Source organism: Mus musculus, chromosome 2 (genome assembly GCF_000001635.26).
Source record: "Mus musculus strain C57BL/6J chromosome 2, GRCm38.p6 C57BL/6J".
NCBI lineage: Eukaryota > Metazoa > Chordata > Mammalia > Rodentia > Muridae > Mus > Mus musculus.
Window position 1 is genome coordinate 52209032 of NC_000068.7, and position 21222 is coordinate 52230253.

Below are 21222 nucleotides of genomic sequence, written 5' to 3' on the forward strand. Positions count from 1 at the left end.
TACTACATTCATATTCTCTCTCTTTCTCTGTCTCTGTCTCTGTCTCTGTCTCTCTGTCACTGAATTTCTTGTAAGCAGTTCCTTAAGTGTCTTAAAGAGTAAGATGTTCAGTGAAATAGGAAGGAGGCTTTTCAATCTTTATCTGGGGTCATGAGTGCTAAAACCTCAGCTCAGTCTCCAGCATCTTCCCTTTCTAGGGATAAAGCTAAATGCTTATGGTCCAGACTGACATTCCTTTTTAGGGAATGCTGCTTATTCTTCTCAGAGCGTATGGTATAGTCTAGATAACAAGAAACGACAGTTACTTACGTCACTCTGAAGGTCATAGGCAATTTTTGCCTGAATAACATCATTTTGGTCAGGGTGGCACGTCCACTGGTGTAGGTATTGACGGTAATCGATGTCACTGACAAGGTTCTGCCCTTCCTTGGCGGCCACAACCGACACCATGTCAGCAGGGATATTGATTTTGGCCTTTGACTTATGGTAGCTCTCCTTGTAGAGCCTGTCGTTCTGAATCTGGCCTGCGTGCTCAAACCAAACCAGCTTGGGATCGTCTCTCATTGTAGGAACGCCAACGTAGTGGCCTCGCTGCTTAACGTGCTCAGCTTTGTATTTCAGCTGCAGAGAGGCAGAATACAGAACCCAGAAGCTTTGATAAGCACATAGCACAAAGCGGGGTTGGTGAAGAAGGGGAAACAGCAGGCGCTTTAGCCCATAGCTTTCGGTTGGACACTTCTATTCTGATATTTAAAAAAACCCACAGAGATAAATTAATCCCACTGAAATAAATAGACATGAAGAAATAGCCAGTTCACACTTGCCACTGCTGTTGCTTTGGACAGTTTCTCAGCTCACCGAGAGGAGGCTGGCCTTCATACATAGTTGAAGGTGGCTTTGAACTCCCCGATCCTTGTGCTTCCACCTTCTAACCTCTGTGATTATGGGTTTGTGTGGTAACACCTGGCTGAAATAGCACTTTAAATAGAACCCCCTACCCCATATCATTGTTCTCTAATTATGGCTATTTCTTTTTTGGGGGGAGTCTGCAGATTTTATAGCAGCCAGGTAATACATGAAAAAAGCAAAATCCAAACCAACCAAACAACAAAAACAAGCCCCAAACCCAAGTGAAAAGAGCCAAAAGGGAGGGACTATTTCAGGCCTCAGTCAGCACAGACTCATCTACTAAGCTGAGATGGAGCATCCTTAAGCCGTCATTTGTATATTACAATGTGCATCCCTTTCCAGCAAGGTCCAGCTTCTGCAGGGTGCAGTCATATTGGAATATATTACCTCACTTTGAACATCGCTGGAATGATGGGCATGAACGAATGGCACAGCATCGGGTGGCAGAATGTAGCCTGTGGCTTTCTGTTTCTCCCAGCCTTCCTTGTAGAGGTACTAAAAGACCAAGAGCCACATTAGGGGTTAAGTGCAGGGTCGGGGGGAGACAAAGTCATGTATGTAAATCTACAGACCTATCTCCAAGCATGAGGCATCTGCAAAAGTCCTTACCTGGTCCAGGATCCGGGCAGCCTCCTGGGCAGTGTGCAGCAGTGGGGTTTCTGTAAGGGTATACTTTGACTTGATGGCATTCCAATCTTTGCGATATTTAATCTAAAAATGAGAGGCATGGGGGAAAATTACTTAATGTTATGAAATCTCTCTGGTGTCTTTAAGAAATCTCTCTATATTACTAGCACAGATAATTTCGGTGATGAGCTTATTAGCGCAATCATTGCAGGAAGAGGAGAGTTTTGGCATTGCTGTACGACTTACGGCAGCTATCTACTTACATCATCTCGGATCTCACTGCTCTGTTTTGCTGTCACATAATCCACTCTGTCATCCACAGGAGTGAAGTTGAGAGTTTCTATTTTTGTGCGATATTTTTTCTATGAGGAAAAAGAGAAACTTGTCAGCCATAGTCACTGGATGTGTGAGCTGAGAGATGCTAAATTAAGGATTTCTTTTAGAGGCATAAAGTATCATCGGTGAATGGCATTTTCTTAGCAATTTAGTGTTATATTTTTCAAACAACCAGATTGCCTTATTATACTTCCTACAGATTTTTTTCAATATTGGGGTTTGAATCCAGGGTCTCACAGATGTTCAAGTAGAAGGATTCTCACCCCTCCCAAGGTCTCATCATTACTTGAGTCATAATATCCCATTTTTTTCCCCCAATGGACAAACTTCTCCCAGAAAATTGCTATTGTTGACAAGAGAAAATTCTCATTTGTGCTATTCCATGCATCAGTGATTATGTTTGATGCTATTAGGGATATGGTACCAAAGTATAATAGGCATAGTGCAATTTGAAAACTGTCTGGCTTAAATTACAGCAATGAAAAATAGTTAAAATGCTGACCCAAGGTGATTGTATTTTGACTCCTGTCATTTTCTAAGGAAATGTGCCGAATGTCTGGGCAAAGTCTTGGAGTTACCTCACTGAAGATATCTGCAGCATGTTTGGCATGATTGACAGAGACAGAATCATTCGGCATCCACCCAATTCCACGTAACCATTCCAAGTCAGCCTTGTAGACAGCCTGTGAGAACAAGGCCAGAATCAGTTTAGTCAGTCTAATTCCTGGAGCCTATTGGTCTGAGGAGGAAACACAAGGTCAAGGGTGTAGAAGCAACAGAAGATATAATCAAGCAACCAGGCAGGATGTGCAATAAAAGCTGCCAGGCTGGGTTGTCACAGCTGGAGGACATTCCTTCTACTTAATACGAGATAGCCTCAATTCGGCTCTAGGCTACAGTTGCCAAGTGACAGAGTCTGTCTGGGGCTGCATGTTCAGAATTTTCAAGAGTAATAGGAAGCCTTAGACTTGCAAAAAAAAATTTTTTTCCTGATTTGAAATTTTGACAACTTAATTCAAGATCTCTGAACAATTGTGTCAGTTGAAAAAGTGTATCTAGATCCTGTGTATGAACTATCAATAATATATATATGTGTATGTATATATACATATGTATATATGTGTGTATGTATGTATATATATATATATATACATATATATATATACCTTGATTGTTATATGAATGCTATAGATAATAATTTTCTATAATAATTCAGTCTCATTCCTTCCCTCCTCACACCAGGATCGAACTATGTGTCCCTTGCACTGGTCTGGACCTCTCTATTTAGACCAGGCTGACCTTGAAGGCGCATCAGTCCTCTTGCCTCTGACTCCCAAGTGCTAGGATTATAGACATGAACCACTACAAATTTCCCACAGTAGTTATTTTAAACCTTCCATCAAGACCTATACTCATTTACACTGCTATTCATTTCCCTCCTGGCGTTGTTGATTCTGATGTCATACTGCAAGGCCTAACTACTGTCAGACTCTTTGCTGGGTAAAGCCATGTCCTTGTGACAAAGGTACTTAATGCTGTGAACCTTCTGGGAGTCATAGAAAAATGATACAGTGCAGGCCACTCACATCGCTCTGCAGCTCGTAGGCTTTCTTGGCCTGGATCACATCGTTTTGGTCAGGCATGCACGTCCACTCGTGTAGGTAATTGCGATAGTCAATGTCGCTGACCAGCGTCTGGCACTTCTTCGAATGCAGGATAGAAAGCATGTCCACGGGGCTCTGGAACTTGGTCTTCCATTTGGCCCACTGCAGCCTGTACTCCCTTTCATTCTGAATCTTGCCAGCGATGAGGGCCCACCGGATCTTGTTGTCATCCCTGGCTGTGAGGGTGCCCACGTAGTGTCCCTTCTGCTTCTCATGGTCAAGCTTGTATTTATACTGGAGATTAAAAAGCAGAACAGATGGGTCACAGTGCGCCTTCGGGAGCACACAGAGAATTTGCTGAAAAAAAACAAAACCCAAAGATATAAAAGGCTCACTTACGTCACTGGCAATCTCCCTGGAGGCCTTGGCAGCCTGGATGGGGATAGCATCCAACCGGACATCACAGCTCATCTTGACTTCATCCCACCCCTCACGGTAGAGTTTCTGAAGAGGAGAACATGTAGAACAGGCGAAGTTATTTTTTTAATTTAGATCATTGTTCTGGAACATGAAATTGTATCCACAGTCAGAGACCCAGACCCAGCTAGGCTTCTTTCTTGTTTCCGTTAATCACAGCTGACGTGTGGCCATCCAAAGCCTGGCTCATTTTCCTTTCTAGTGTCAGTGTATAGATAGCGGTGGGATAAGTTAGATGCTACAGTCTATTGTCGGTGTCTTCAGTTCAACTTTGTTGTTTTTTACAATTACAGATGTTTTCTGTTTTTGAGGTTTTCTTCTTTCCAATATGGCCTTTTCATTCTTCTATGACTGATCATGCGCATTGTTCACGGATAATAATCTGACCTGATAAGTATATGCTATATTTTTACTGTTACAAACAATTGAAAATAAAGTAGTAACTTATCACTCCCTTCAAGGTCTTTATTTTCTACTCTAAAAGTCAGATGACTAGAACTACCATGAGAGATGATAGCAAAGGACAGCGCAGTGTCTCCATTACCTGTTTCCTTGCATTGCTAAGGAACGTGATGTATCAAAAGTGATGGCGTTTGGCCAGTAAGTGCCAGAGACATATGTGTATCACACACATTTCAATGGCTACATTCTACATTGACCATGATAGAAAGACTCAGAAATGACAGTAATTTAAACATATAATTTAAAAATCATACTAATCAGCATGGGGACTTCCACGGTGAAAAAAGAAAACATGACATAAATATCAATTGTGTCCTCAATTTGGGATATCTGAGTCTCTAGGTGAATTTTATACTTCTAAGTATGGTTAAGTGCTGTATGAATTTTCATTTACATTTTTTGTTTGAGTGAATTTTGGGTGGGTCTAGTTTAAAAACTGATTTGCCTTCTCTGTAAAGAGGAAAAAGTGTCTTCCATAATTAAATATATTATTCTACAGCATACTTCATGTAAATAAGTCATCATATTACCTTAACTTTATTTTTGTCTTTAGCGTTTCATATTTATTGTTATATTTTTGTTCTTTCTTGTTTATGAGATCAAACAAATTTCTGTCAATGAAGTGAAACAAACCCAGGCACAAGATCTAATTTTTTCACCTAATAATGCTGAGAAAAAGCACAGATTTCCAAACTTTAAAAGTTTCAATTTCCCTATCTAACTAAAGAAAAAAAAATCACCCTATTTTACCGACGTAGTTTGAGTCCTATTAAGCTGAATTTGCTTTGCTATCCATAAAACTGCATGCAATATTTTTTTACTTTACAGAAGACATCCTTTCTAAATTGGCAATTCTCAACCTTCCTAATGTTTCTACCTTTTAATACAGGTCCTCGTGTTGTGGTGATCTTCAATCATAAAATTATTTTGTTGCTCCTTCATAACTGTGATTATGCTGTTAGGAATTGAAATGTAAATATCTCATATGCAGGATATCTGATATATAACTCCAAAGGGATCACAGCCCACAGTCTGAGAACTACTAGTCTAAAGGTGGACACTGCTGTGAATAGCAGATCTTATCAGTTATAATGATAGTAATGTCCCAGGAAAGGAAAATGTATATTGCAGTTTGCACTGCAATGAGGTATTTGATTCCCTGTGATGTGAACCCCTGTCATTACTGCCCAAAGTTTGCTCTTGGCACAATTTTGAACACTCTGCTAGTTTGCAACCATGATATTAATGATAGGGTTCTAGTATTCTCACGTGAGAACTTTGTCATATAAAAACAAGCATATGTGACTTTCCAGAACTCTTCTGCCAAAATGGCCATAACTGAATGGAAGAAGCCCCTTTGCTGTGGCATAGAGATTCCCCAAGAGTGTCCTACACTGTGGCACTGATACTGGATCCCCAGCCCCCGAGACACCCATGAGTGCCCTCCAGCTGCACTGTTCTCTCAAGTTCCAGAACATTCAGCTCCATTGTAGCTCACTACTCAGGGCTGACAGAGCTGAACACATGGAGAGGAACCTTTGCTTAGCTGACTCAACCCCTCACAAAAATGTATTTATTTATTTTTGAAAATAAATATGAGGCTCCAGATTGGAAAGACTGCACTAGGCACCCCCTTTTAATGGGGTGCATACTTATTCTACACATAGGCAATTTCTGGGTTATGATGGCATCTGTCACACCCCTCTCTTGAAATGTGTAGCTAGACACATAACTGAATCTTTCTCACTAGCTACTTGGTTTTCCCTGTTCTCTTGTGGGCTTAGCACGGCTTCTGCAGAGAATAATTTGGCCTCTTTCTTTCCAGCTTTCATTTCTCCTTCCTCCTCATGTGTCATCAATGAGAGGCTTTACTTAATCACCTAGTTAAGTTTCAAAGAGGTGCTGTGAAGGAACAGCCCTATTTCAGTCCCAGCTTAACATCAAAGGCTCAAGAGGATGAATTGGCCTTTGCTTTCAGATAGATTTTGAATGTCACATCTAATCTTAATTTATTCATTTTAACTAGGGCTTTATTGAAGAACAAGATTGGATATTGTATTTTGTCACATCATTTAAAATATAGTAAGGGCACGTGTTTATTTCCTTGTGAGTTACTGTATTTTTAGGCTTTTGGCATGGGACCCCTGTTATTCCTAGACCCTTGCTTGCATCCCATCATTTGAGCACGCTGAATGTGACTTATTAACATCTCATGGCTTTCTCTGCTGTTATTGTTCATCGTTTCATTTCAGAATCAATCTGTAACAAGTTTGGTGCCTATGACAGCCTCCCTTCTTGTATTAGGTTCCCCAGTAGTCAATTACCAATAATTCTGAAGGAATCCTATGAAATGATTAGAAGGATCTTGGCATTAGATGACAAAGCAACTAATAAATGGCTTTTTGTTCCTATGTGTTTTCTAAAAATTTCCAGAGTCAATTTTGGTCATTTCTATTTTCTACCAAATCTTTCCCAATCTGGGGTTTGCAACTAACCAGTATATTTTTGCAAATATTTTAAGTTAGAGTCTGCCACTCTCTCCCTTTTCTAACCTGTGCATTTCTTTATTCTCTCGTCTCTCTGTTCTAGTCTTCGCCTCCCCTTTGTCCTGTGGCTATTGGCTCACCACTAACTGGCTTGGTTACTGAGCTTTAGGGCCAGAGTTCTGCTCTGCTCCTCAATCTTGGCCAAGTGCTGGTAGTGACGAATTGTCTTCCCCTTGGCTACACAGATACACCCTGGTCATCTACAGAGGCACCAGCAGGGTGACTTTCTGAGCAAGACAGAGTCTGTCGCAATACTTACATTGCTCACATTAAGAGCGTTTGCTCGAGCGAGATTAATTTCAGGCGTGTCTGGCATTATGTGGATGGAAGTTTTATCTTTGTCCCAAACTTCTCTGTATTTTGGCTGTGGAAGGAACCAAAAAATAACAGAAATCAGTTGATGGTTTATAATCTTACTAGTTTCAGTGAACAACTTGTCACTATTTTGGGGGGGGGTGTCTAATCCAGGGTTATCTTTTCATATTAAGGTGAAGGTTTTTAAAATTTTTTTGCACATAAGTTACTCAAAGTTTGTAAGAAATTATTAGTAGTCTTTATTAATATTTTTGGTCTTGAAGCCGGGTGTGGTGGCGCACGCCTTTAATCCCAGCACTCGGGAGGCAGAGGCAGGCGGATTTCTGAGTTCAAGGCCAGCCTGGTCTATAAAGTGAATTCCAGGACAGCTAGAGCTATACAGAAAAACCCTGTCTCGAAAAACCAAAAAAGAAAATATTTTTGGTCTTGAAAATATTCAAAAACCAAAACTATGCTATCAAAGCTGCTTATATTTATTGATATTTTTCTTAAAGACACATGGTTAAGGTAATTATTCATTATGATTTATAGCTTGAGTTCAATTTTAATACATAGAAAAACACTAGTAACTCACAATGCTAATATTTTCAGCATTTGACTTAGCAAGGACAACTTCGGGTGTGTCCACAATACTTGTGTACTTGAGCTTCACCACGGGGGTCCGGTAGACACTGTCACAGAGGATCTCCTGGGCATTTTTGACTCTCAGGACTTCAGGAGACCCTTCTGGCATCCAGCCAATGCCACGCAGCCACTCCAGGTCAGCCTTGTAGATGGCCTGCAGGAGAAGCCACAGTTATGTAGAAGCAGTGTTATCTCTTTCTGATTGTAACAATAAAATAAGGAAGCCATTTTTCTTATATAGCATTTTATACTTCACAAGCAATAATTAACAAACAAACAAACAAACAAACAACACTTGCCAGACATATCCCACCCCCACACCCATACACAGCAGTGTTTTGTTTCGATGTTCCCTGTGCCAGGGTTCTAGAACGAGGCGCCAAGGCGTATGTGCAGAAGCAGCCCATCGGTTGGGTGTCTGCATGGATGCTTTCTGACTAAAAGCTAGGCGATCATCACACTAGCCAGTGCGGACTTTCAAAGCTGTAATAATGGCTCTCTGCATAACCAGAATGACTTTTTCAAAGTCCTCAGCTCAAATCTGGCACCACTAAATCCCCCTCCTATGGCTCCCACTGGTTTCTGGATCAAAGACTTTCTCATGGACTTTGATCTGGTGCTTGTCACCACCTCCTCTTCGGACCTCCTTCACCCATCCCCTCTGTACTGATCACACAGGCCATCTCCGAGTGTCTCCCTGACTCCTGCCACCATCATAAGCCTGCTAAATCAATACTCCGCCCTAGGAATGTCCCACTTCTCTTTCCATAGTGTTTCAGATCATTCATTCTGAGCCACTCCACTTTCAGGACACTCTTGTTAGCATGCATTTCTGCATCACTGTGAACTCCCTCACCCCAAGAGCCACATCCGGCTGTTGCTTCTCTACTTGCTATCACATCTTTTGTGCTAATACAATGCCTGGTTCTGGCATGTTTAATAAGTATTTTTAGAAGGATAATTAAGAATTCAAAACCAACTGCACAATTTTGGCCTAACTTGACTTTTCTTTATCTAAGATAGTCTCTCTTTTCCAACCGGGATCTGGCATATTCTTGATTATCATGCCACATATAAAAGTAAAGCAGATTAAACTACTCTACTGTTAAAACACCAGCAATTAATATAAAAAGCCACTGGTTAGAAATGGTATTTTAATAACTAGCTATGGGACACAAATGTCAAGTGGGAGTAAGAGACTGAAAATACTAGAAAAATCTCCAAAGGATGGCATCATGCGCTGCAGCATTTACATAAGATGGCTCCTAAGTTCATGGTTCTCTGTCCCATTTTTAAAGAATGTGATTTAAATACATGCCTCAATATACTGATGCAGTTTATTCTAAAACCTGCCTACATCTGCCACTGGCCACTCAAAGTCATTTAAAGCCATACTACCTTTAACACTTCATTCAATATTTAATAAGCATCTTTTGAAGTGTAAGGAAGCCCAATTCAGAAAATTAAAAGAAGACATCCATTCTACACAAGAAATACATAACCTTGCGCTGGAAAGATGGGGCAGTGGTTAAGAGCACTTGGTGTTCTTCGAGAGGACCCAAGTTCAATTCCAGCACCCCCACAGCAGCTAAAAACTGTCTAACTCTAGTCCCAGTACCTCCGTGGACACCAGGCACACACATGGTGTACAGATATATATGCAGATAAAACACCCATAGACATAAAATGAATAAGTAATTAATTTAAAAAAGAAACATATAACCGTATAGGAGCTATCATTTTAGAAAAATTGACCTGGCATATGAGTAAATCTAAAAATGTTTTGGCTAAGGTAAACACTGATGTCAAGAACATCTAGTTCAAGGGAACAGGTGAGTTCAGAGCACGCCCCAGTCTTTGAAATTAATCACAAGGAAGGCATCTCTATTGTTCTTCAGTATACAGCTGAAGGGCTATGGCTAGTCTTTCATTGAACAAACCATAAATGTTAAACACCTCAGCAAATCTAAACATTCTAGTAGCCCCTTAGCAGTGAATATTAGAACCTCCCGAACAAATCTTGCCACAGCACAGTCAATCAGTAACTCTGGCAAAATAGTAAAGGGGTGTGCTTACATGGGGAGCGTTAGGCTTCCTAGAGCATTGGGGGTGTCAGCACGCCAAGCCACAGAAGGCTTTCTTCCTGGGGGACACTTACATCACTCTGTAGGTCGTAGGCCTTCCTGGCTTGGATCACATCATTCTGGTCAGGAAAGCAAGACCACTGGTGCAGGTACTGCCGATAGTCCACGTTGCTTGCCAGCGCCTGGCCCTCCTTGGCGGCGTTGATGGACACCATGTCCACTGGGATGGAGATCTTGGCCTTGTGATCGTTGTAAGCTTTTTTGTACAGCCTGTCATTTTGCATCTTCAACACGTTTGCTGCCCAAACCAGTTTCGGGTCTTCCTTGGCACTGGGACAGCCAATGTAATGGCCTTTCTGCTTCTCATAAGCAGTCTTGTACAGGTACTGAGAAATGTGGGCACAAGAAGGAAGATCAGGTTTCCCACACTTGGTTTCCTACACACAGTAGTTTTCCACTGACAACAATCCTGCCTCCCTTGGGTCACCTTTATTTTAGACACGATTTTTTCCCCCTAAGTTTACACTGTAATTTTTTTTCATTGTTTGTTATATCAATTTGCTTCCTAAGAGCACATGTCTGGAAACACTGTGGGCACCTGGAAGATAAGATCTGTCTCCTGGACATCTCTCCTCTCAAGCCTCACCAGCATCCCCCAGGGTCCAGTCACTGCTAGCTACTTTCCAATGTTTTGTCATAAACAACCACAGCCCTGTCACTTCAAATGAAATTAATTGCTTAAAGTTATTTTCAAATTGTAAACTTATTTTTTAAAATGTCTAAAATGACTTTTAAATATATAACATAGAGGATAATCAGCTTATCTATTCTGGTAAAATAAATTTCAGTATTAAAAATACCACCCCCCCTCCAAACTTTCCCTGTACTGCCTCAAATTATTCACAAATAGTATATGTGTCACACTTCAGGGTAATAAAATTTTCTATATTCATTAACCCAACAAATGTGTGTTCTTCAAAGCACTGAACAAGTTGTTCTGGAATTTGGAATTTTAAAATAATATGCTAAGAAAAAATTACTGTCATTCTAATGTAATCTCTGAGAAATTAAGTCAAACTCCCTATGTGTCTACAATTCAGTGTGTTGAACCTGGACAAGAAAGTGCTCTTACGTCACTGGCAATATCCCGAGAAGCCTTGGCGTGCTGGATCCCAATGGCATCTGCACGGATGTCATAACCTGTCATCTTGACATCTTCCCAAGCCTTCTGATAGTGTTTCTGCAAATGGGGATTGCAATTCGACAGTCAGTCTGAAGAGGGAGGTGTCGAGTCGGCATTACTGATCAAGAATAGCTATTAGCAGGAAGCGGCATTTTATACTGACAATAAAACCCTACATTACAGGTTGCAGAAAATGAACTGCTGCTACTAGTCCTACTGTTCATAAATCTCCTTAAGGTTTATAGGACAGACAAGCTTCACACTGAATTTGATTTCACATGCATTTTCAATGATTCGTACTAAAGAAATCTCCAATAATTTTTTTGTGACAGAAATTTCAGAGACAGTAAATAAAATAAAATAAAAATCATAAAACTTTACATTTGTTGGCATCTAAAGGGGGAAAAAAACAATGCTAGTTCACTGAAAGGGAAAGCCAAGTATTACACTACTATACCTTTAGGCTAGATTTTGTTTTTGTTGTGAGAAACCATTGCCTTTTTTTTTAACAAGGTCTTTCCAACAAGGATATGTGTCTACACTATAAAAAGTGGAGAGAGACATACTAACTTCTTGTGTCTTAAAAACTGGAAATAAGAGGGCCATGCTTTCTGCCTAACTTTTGTTGGATACATGGGAAGGAAAGGTTTGGTAGACGGAGCTCTGTGAACCAAATCCTACAGAGTCAGTCTTACATTGCTAATCTGGATGGCATTCAGTTTGGACTGCAACATCACAGGTATGTCAGCGGGCACGTTCACATTAGCCTTCTCTTTGTCCCAGGCGTCACGATACAATGGCTGGTAAATGTGGAGAGTAACAGAAAGGCAGATTAGAAAGTCACTAACCACAGGAGTTGTGTGGAAAATTAAAAGTTACTGCTGGCTGTTACTGTTGGAGATACACACACACACACACACACACACACACACACACGCATATAGTATTTTTTATTTACAAATACCAAATAGCTTCATAAATAATTCATATATAATACAACATAAATTTAAATATGGTAATAAAAATTTTTGTCCAATTACTACATATAGTCATGTGACTCTTAAGTCTATATTATAGAAATTCTGATAACATACAGTACCAATTAGAACTTTGCCTTCTTAGCCAAAATAACTGTCATGATGTCTAAAGATGGGACTGCCCTGGAACTTCTCAGCCTATGTCATGATTAAATAGCCACAAATAGGTGACAATTTTATGATTAAAGTATTAAGCCGCATTTCAGTTTGCATCTTCAAATGCAATTAAAATGTGTGTCAGACTCTGGACCCAGTTGTCTTGACAGAGATGGTAAACTGACTGTGAACATCTGGACTCAGCTGTTCCCCAGATCTCACTTCCCATAGACTGGCAAATTTGAAGTTCACAAACCGAACTCCCCTTGACTGAGCTTCGTCTTGGGAACATAACCGCACCAGCTTACCTCACTGATTTGCAGAGCGTTGGTCTTCGCCAGGATCACCTCTGGAGTGTCGACGATGCTGGTGAATTTGTAGGCCTCGGGCCTTATTCGGTACAACCTTTCATTCAAAAGATTCTGAGCATTCTTCACTCTCATCACTTCCACGGAACCCTCCGTCAACCATCCGATACCCTTCATCCATTCCAGGTCTGACTTGTACACATTCTGTAGGGAGGAGAGAAACACACAGTAGGAAGACGCAGGTTAGCCAAGAGAACTTGACATTGGAAGACGTAAGCCCTGCTTACGTCAGCCAGACATCATTTAGATTAAACTTGAATCTTTGCATGTTACGTCTCTGCCACCTGTCCTTAGATCTCCTGAGGGAACTAGAGCATAGCTCCTAAGTGGCACTTGGTGGGATGAGGGACAGCAATGGGTAGAAGGACAGATGGCACTGGCATACAGTTTTGCTTTTGTACTAAATTGAGATTTTGTGCTTAGTACTTGAAGTGTCTTTCATGAGCCACCAAGAACAACAGATGTAGCAATATTAGGGAAGGAGCCCTTTAGATGGATGGACAGTAAGAAAATATCTCGATATTATTTTCTATACATGTCACCTGAATTAAACTAATATTTCTGTATGCTTTTGTCTGTTCCTGTAATGTAGATATCAGATCACGCAAAGGTCAGAATAGGAGGACTGAAACTTTCTATTTAATTACAGAGAATATGATTGAATTTTTTGTTGTTGTTGTTTTTTCAAGACAGGGTTTCTCTGTGTAGCCTTGGCTGTCCTGGAACTCACTCTGTAGACTAGGCTGGCCTCGAACTCAGAAATTCACCTGCCTCTGCCTCCCAAGTGCTGGGATCAAAGGCATGTGCCACCACGCCCAGCTAAGATTGATTTCTTTAAAAAAAAAATGTTGGTGAATAGGATTCTGCCATCATCAACAAGAATCCTTCACAAGATAGAAATGTTGGGATGGCTTCTATCATTACCATGGGCTGTGCAGAATGCCTTAGGTCGTATTGCTGCTCGATTGGTGCCTCTGGAGCACACACTACGACTAAATGCACACATTCCATCTCCCTGGAGGCTCACACACACTCACATCGCTCTGCAGCTCGTAGGCTTTCTTAGCCTGGATCACATCGTTCTGATCCGGCAGGCACGTCCACTGGTGCAGGTAATTGCGATAATCAACGTCGCTGACCAGGACTTGGCATTTCTTGGCTTGAACAATTGACATCATATCCAAGGGTGTGTTGTAAATGCCTTTCGACTTCTCATAGGCTTTCTTGTATTCTCTGTCACTCTGGATCTTAGCAGCATGTATAGACCATACCAACTTGGGGTCATCTTGCAGGCTGCGGAAACCCACGTGGTGGCCCAGCTGCTTTCTGTAACCTTCTTTGTATTTGTACTAAAGTTGTGGTTGAAAAAAAAAAAACAACAGAGAAAAAGACAAATAATATATTTATATTTTTCTTTAAGTGATTTCAGAATCTTAATTTTAATGCAAATTGGCTCAACACTGGAAGTCATTATATATTTCAGTTTAAAAGAAATCAGGACTGTTTTAGGCAGATGAATAAGTCAGGAAGAAAACATTATGGTGAATTGAAATAATGTAAAAAAGAAACCCTAACATTTCTGAGCAAATACTGTTTGCCAGACCTACCATGAGAGCTTCAGACATGTGAGGTTTATCCATACCAAACGGATGAGTTCTTTACATTAAAAAATAAACAGCACCAATTATAATTACAATTCATTCTCCTAGTGTTATTGCGACATAGATCCTACGATATTCAATAATTCAAAAGAAAGAGAGTACAGTGGAGGTAATGAGGTTGCTGCGCAGGTAGAGGGTTCAGTCAGACAGACCCCCAGGGTGCTGAGGAGACCTCAGGTAGGGAAGAGTCGTGGGCATGATTTTAAAGATGGGAAGAAATGTATACATTTTTCATAAAGCAAGATCACTGGTTTCAAGCAGGAGATGTCTGTGGACAAGAGCTTTCACCTGATAAGCTCTGGAGGGAGATGGTGCCCTTTTCTTTCTTCTGTCTAGACAACTTGGAAATATTTGGGTCAAAGGGAGAAAACTGGGATTAAGGTGTGGGTACTGGTGGCTAAGAGGTGAAATAGAGGAGGAGGAAGCTCTATGTGAGCAGATAAGGTATAGAGGGACTAGAGGAAGGAAGAAGGAGTGCTTTGTTGTTGTTTTGGTTAGTTGGTCGGTTTTTTGAGACAGGGTTTCTTTGTGTATCCCTGGTTGCCCTGGAACTCACTCTGTAGACCAGGTTAGCCTTGAACTCAGAAATCTGCCTGCCTCTGCCTTCTGAGTACTGGGATTAAAGAAACATGCCAGCATGCCCAGCTTAAGGAAGGAGTGTTTAAAAGTTGGAGCTGGGAGCATGGGACAGTTTAGAGGATAATTACGTTACTGCTAGTGAATTTTAAAAGGCAAGAAGTAAACTTGAAGACATTGCTGAGATATTATACATAAGCCTCTAGCATAAAATATTTGATATAAAATATGATTTCAAGTCTTAAGCAGTGTACAGAATGGTCATCACTTATACTGTGAAGAATGCCAGAAATATTTGGGGGGATGAAATGATATTGTATTGGTTCCTGAATTTTCATCCAAAATTCTAAAAGTGCTTTTATGATATTTTGTTGTTGCCGATAAACAATGCAGAAATTATATCTATACTTACTCTAACTATAACGTTTTTACCCCTTTTAATATTTCCAAGTAGAGAATGACTTCAGCCCAAGATAAAGCATGATTGTTTGCATGGATTATGAAAAGAAAATAAGATTCTTGGAACAAAGTATTTGTTTTACAAAGGAGAAAGCCCCAAAGCAAGCAAGGACGTTACCTCACTGGCGATCTCCCTGGAGGCTTTGGCATGCTTGATTTCAATGGCATCTGCTCGCAAGTCGTAGCCTTTCTGCTTGGCTTCATCCCAGTCTTTTTGATAGAGTTTCTAGTGAGCCAGAACACAGGTTTGTTTAGTAAATAAAGACACTCACAGTATACCTACCAGGCATCATAGCCCATGATATCAAGGTGGTATAAGAACGACATTCATCTCTGGGGCCCTTTGCTGTTGGATGTTTACTTTGTAGTAGAGGAAACCTCTAATATAAAATTGAAAGCTAAGCATCCAGTAGTACCAATGGCTGAACATCTACTTTCATTACAACTTGATGCGTGTTTGAAAATCTCTCCCTGCCCAAGTGCATGGGGATTTCAGAACGAATGGTGAAGCCAGGGATGGTTTGTTAAGGTCCAGGAAGACCTGTGGAGGATTTTCCTTTCATTTTGCCCTTTAACTCAGGCTTTCTTTTCTTCTCTTCCCTGCCCCCCTCCTTGCTCTTTTTGAGCCAGAGTTTCTTTGTGTAGCCCTGGCTGTCTCTCACTCTCAAGACCAGGCTGGCCTCGAACTCACAAAGATTCACCCACCTGCCTCTGCCTCCCCAAAACTGGAATTAAAGGTGTGCACCACCACTGACCAAAACTCAGGAGTTTTTTGATGGGAAAATGTGACATCATCTCTTGCTCTTTATAATTATAAATTTCCCTTGTCTATCACTTGGCTTTACGATGTCAAACAAAAAGATATTATCAGAAGGCCTGAGATGACAGTAGATGCTGTTGAGCATGGGGGTGATTGACAGGGATTTAATTACTTCCAGGAACACATAAGCAATTAAGTCACAGACGTTGGCTATAGGAAGATGGTTATGAGGCTACAGAGAGAACATCTAGAGTCTAGGTACTCACCCATGCAGTTACACTAATCTTTTAAAAGACAGAACTTCTATCTATGGATGCTAAGGAAAAAAAAAAACCCATAGCACCAGAATCCATGGGCATTATTCATTATCTAGGAGATAAAGACTTTGTGCACTCCGTGCTTATTCCCCTTACATTGCTAATCTGCAAGGCATTGATTTGGGCCTGTAGCATCGCTGGGGTGTCCAAGGGAAGGCTGATATTGGTTTTATCCTTATTCCAGGCTTCCTGATACAGCCTCTGTGGACCAAAAAGGAAACATCACTTTAACTCAGCAGCAGAGAATGGATATCTGAAACATTAAGCCTTGGCAACAATTCTATTTAAAATCAAATGTTTCCATAGGTACGTATAATGGCTAATTTGATGTTTTAACTTGAATAAACAGTGGTATTCAGACATAGAGCCTGACATTTCGTAGACTTCAGATAACACAAAATGCTCCCATTGTGTGGATGGGCCGTATCCATCAGTTGAAGCTTGTAATATTCTCAAGTCCCCTATTGAGAAGGAACTCTGTCAGCAGACCACCCATGACAGTGAGCTGTCATTTTTCCCCTGTCTCCAACCTGCTAATCTATCTTGCAGATTCTGGAATTGCCAGCCTACATAATGAAATGAGCCAATTTCTTAAAGTTGTAATTTTTTTTCTACATACGCATTTGTAGATAGATCCCTCTGTGAAATCCTGACTCATGCAACGCTACACTATTATAGAGCATCATGTCCCTTGCCTTAGTACTACTAAGAGTTAAATACTTAATTCCTTGAATTGCAATGGAGTGAGACCTTTCAGTTTAGTACTTCAATGTCCCTGTGAGAAGGGAAAGACACATTCCCCCATCAGAGTTCTACTTTCAATGTGTCTGCATTAAGCTAGTCCCGATACCCTCAGACTCGCACCCTCAATAAAATTGTTTGAAGAGAACAGTCTGTTTCCTCAGCTTTATCTATTGTCGACTGAACACTGTCTGGAACCATGGAAGCTCAGTAGTTGGATGGCTCTTACCTCACTCATTTGCAGAGAATTGGCTTTTGCCAGGACAACTTCTGGAGTATCAACAATGGAGGTAAACTTCAAGGCTTCTGGTCGTGTCCTATACAGTCTCTCATTCACAAGGTCTTGGGCGCCCTTCACTCTGGTCATTTCTATGGAGCCTTCCGGCATCCAGCCAATGCCACGCAGCCACTCCAGATCTGCTTTATACACACTCTGCCAAGAAGTCAGAGCAAAGAGTTCTGAATGTTAGACACACCCCCTGCTAGCTGAAAACCCAAGGGTTTGAGGAAAGAGGCGGGAAGCAAGGGGAATGTTGGTTGTATACAAGGAAGAACTTTATTCTTATAGGATTCAGGGGTTTTAATACTGATGACAAAAAAAGTCATTTGTAAAAGCATAGCTATTTCTACTTTCTATATTAGTAGTATTTATGATGCCACAACATAATTATTTGAACTTTTAAGACAGTTATGTAACTGAAAAGATTTAAAGGGAACTTTTGTTGAATCTCTTTCCATTTTAACCCTGTGATAAATGACTCATATACTGTTTTGGAACTGGTGATAATTATTCTTAAATGTTCAGACTTACTGTATCTGTTTGATTTGCTAGAAATTACAAAGGACACGAAAGAATTGTTTGGAAATAAAAGATATGGCCTCAGTAGGGCTTTTCATCTAGGTATTACAATGTGGATAACACTTCCCTGGGTTGTGCATAGACCACACATCTATGCCCAGGGTTCCGATAGAACAATTAACAAATATTCCCGCCTCCTTCATCATCTGCCCCCAAGTTGATGTTACATACATCACTCTGCAGTTCGTAGGCCTTCTTTGCTTGAATAATGTCGTTCTGGTCAGGCAGGCAAGTCCAGTTGTGCAGGTAGTTCCTGTAGTCCACATCGCTGACCAAGGTCTGGCACTTCTTGGCCAGCACCACCCCCAGCATGTCCACTGGGCTGCTGAACTTGGTCTTCCATTTCTGGAATTCCTTCTTGTACTCCCTGTCACTGTAAATCTTCCCTGCGTGCATGGCGCAAAGGATCCTGGGATCATCTTCCACACTCTGGGCTCCGATGTGGTGGCCTTTTTGTTTTTCATAGGCTTCCTTATATTTGTACTAAAATGCCAGAAACAGGTTCAGAAAAAAAAAAAAAGGTTTAAGTCACATGAAACGTGCAAGAATTTCAAACCTTCAGCTTTCTGACAGCCCAGTATGATGTTTACATTTTCGTTATTATGAAAATAATGGGGCTGAAGAGACGGCCTTGTGGTTAAGAGTATTGGCTGCTCTTCCAGAAGATAAGATGTTATTCCCAGCACCTGCAAACTCACTGAGGGATCTGCTGCCCTCTTCAGGGCTCCTTGAACACAATGTTCACATGTTGCATGGACATACATGCAAGCACACATGCATGATATAGAATGATTAAATTTAAAAGACTGTAATGATTGATACATCCTCATTGCTGAGACCTTTCCTTGCAGCAAATTTAATTCCAAAATGTACTCTCTGCAAAAACAAGGGGGAAAGGTCTGGGGAAATACACATAGAAACAATTATGAAGTGGTCCACTGATAGCCCTGGGGCTAATTATATTTGATGTTAATTCCTTTCTTCAGTGAGGGATTGCGAACAAGGAATGAGTCAGCACTCAGGTGATTTCCTGTAAACCTGCTTCCCACCTTAATTTGTAAAATAAAGGAGAGCTGATGATTGGGCAGATAAAAGAGAAGGTGGAGCAGAAGGTGGGGGAGGGAGAAGAAGGAGAAAATGGAAGAGGGAGAAGACTCAGAGGAGGAGGAAGAAGGAGAAAAGCAGAGCAGAAGCACATGGCCTCTGGAAACCGCAAGTTCTAAGGGGTCTCATAGATGTGGGAGATGGTAGTGTAGCGGTAGATCTGCCCAATCTAGGTGCACAGCATGTATTCATTTTAACTGTGTTGTATTTTCATTGCTGGGGCATATGTGGGTTAGGGAGATTTACCACAACAGTCCACTAGCCAGACTGTTGGATGCACAGCACTACGGAAAGCCCAGGATCTAAAGGGAAGGAACTCACATCACTGGCAATGTCCCTGGAGGCCTTGGCACTTTTGATGGAAATAGCATCCTCTCTCAGATCATAGTCCTTCATCTTTGATTCATCCCATCCCTTGGTATATAGTTTCTAGGTAGAAAGGGAAATACAACAGAACACGGAACTGTTTTAGAAACCCAGCAGGCCACTCCCAGACAAGACACTATTAAGGTGGAAAATTATTTTAAAGGTTTCTACGAAGGCTTAAGCAACACCCAAGAACATCTCTTACATGGCTGATATTGGCAGAATTGCTCTTGGCCAGCAGGATTTCAGGGGTGTCTGGCATGACATGGATGGAGGCTTTGTCAGCATCCCAAGCTTCTGTATACAAATGCTGTGGAGAAGGAAGAATAAAACCTTTTGCAGAAGCCAGTAACCTTACAGTTAGTGTCAAAGATCACCAAAGTTACTACAAATAAAGCCTTGTTAGGTAGCAATCAATAAAACATGGCAACATTGAAACAACTAGAACATGGTCTTAGAGCTCCCGTAAACCAATACAATAGTCTAATTACGAATTGGTTTCACCCAGTGAAACCCTGATCTTCCTCATTAAACCTCTGGAGGGCCATTGGGTTACACATGTGCAATACAGCAGAGATCAAACACAGAGAAGTCAGCCGCAGGATGAAGTTGGGTGCTCTTGAGAAGGGTGTATACTCTTCACACTCCTGTTTAAAAGTGGATAACGGCATCTGTTGGTGATTATTAAGAGATTATAATATGTAAAATGCCTTGAGTGATAGTAGATTGTCAGTGTCTCTGTGTCTCTTGTGTCTCTGTCTCTCTCTCTCTCTCTGTGTCTCTCTCTTTCCTGTTCTTTGTGGTTGTCCTGGATGGGAATGGTGTATTGAAAATAGATTCTGGAGTTTTATTCTACAAACTCTCTCATTTCCTGAATGACTGAAAGACATCTAGGCTGGGTTAGCAGAACTCATATAAGTTCAATTCAATGAAATGTTAATGTACCTACTGATTTGATAAGGTATAAACAGGTAAGTTGGGACTCTGTAGAAAATCATCTCCTATTTTGTGTCCTAATACTGCAAGCATATACAACTGGGTTTCAAAAGTGGATTTTCACAGCCAAAGTCAGCAGAGCAAAAGAAGCAACTAAGCTGTTGCATGCAACATGGACCAAGAAAACCGAGGTCTATGTGTGCTGCAGTTGGGCCAGTGGTCCATGCAGGGGCATGTCAGAGGGCGTGTGCATTGCTGTAGGAGATCACCCCAGGTTCAGCTTTCACATGTATACATGGTTAGAGGGCATTGTTGGACAAAAGCACAGGGAGCCAGCTAGAATAGCTGCAGTCCTTCTGCAGGAGGCTGAAGAAGAAGGCCCTGTCCTGACTGCTGCCCCCTGGCTCATCAGGCCATTTCCAACACCATGGGCCAAGTCTCTGGGAGCCCTGGCTCGGGTGACACCTAAGGACTCACCTTGCTCATAGTGATGGCATTACTCTTTGCCAGGACAATTTCTGGGGTGTCTGTAATACATGTGAACTTCAGCTGGTCTGCAGGCTGGCGATACTTCCTGTCACTCAGGATTTCACCTGCTCTCTTCACCTTCTCGACCTCTACAGAGCCAATGGGAACCCATCCGATGCCTCTCAGCCACTCAAGATCAGCCTTGTACACAGCCTGCAAAGGTAGTGGTGAACATTCAGACGTTATCTATAGTCATTCTGGCATCTGACGTCGACAGAACCCATACAAATAACTACTAAATCATATT

The 21222-nt window shown here is 41.2% G+C and overlaps 1 protein-coding gene across 29 annotated transcripts in view; it reads right to left on the reverse strand.

The window, feature by feature from the left end:
* Neb (nebulin) overlaps nt 1–21222 on the reverse strand; it is a 202159-nt gene that overhangs the window by 72392 nt on the left and 108545 nt on the right. For 28 of the 29 annotated variants that reach the window (XM_006497751.1, XM_011239032.1, XM_006497774.1 and 25 more), the window contains 21 exons: nt 20925–21128; nt 19717–19821; nt 19467–19574; nt 18213–18524; nt 17412–17615; nt 16538–16642; nt 15483–15590; nt 13706–14017; nt 12609–12812; nt 11863–11967; nt 11117–11224; nt 10059–10370; nt 7851–8054; nt 7221–7325; nt 3876–3980; nt 3459–3770; nt 2451–2555; nt 1800–1898; nt 1519–1620; nt 1297–1404; nt 310–621 (listed from right to left, as the gene is read on the reverse strand). In XM_006497751.1, the coding sequence (XP_006497814.1) occupies nt 310–621; nt 1297–1404; nt 1519–1620; nt 1800–1898; nt 2451–2555; nt 3459–3770; nt 3876–3980; nt 7221–7325; nt 7851–8054; nt 10059–10370; nt 11117–11224; nt 11863–11967; nt 12609–12812; nt 13706–14017; nt 15483–15590; nt 16538–16642; nt 17412–17615; nt 18213–18524; nt 19467–19574; nt 19717–19821; nt 20925–21128 (3639 nt within the window). The remainder of the gene's footprint in view (nt 1–309; nt 622–1296; nt 1405–1518; nt 1621–1799; nt 1899–2450; nt 2556–3458; nt 3771–3875; nt 3981–7220; nt 7326–7850; nt 8055–10058; nt 10371–11116; nt 11225–11862; nt 11968–12608; nt 12813–13705; nt 14018–15482; nt 15591–16537; nt 16643–17411; nt 17616–18212; nt 18525–19466; nt 19575–19716; nt 19822–20924; nt 21129–21222) is intronic. The other variant, NM_010889.1, reaches the window with a different exon arrangement.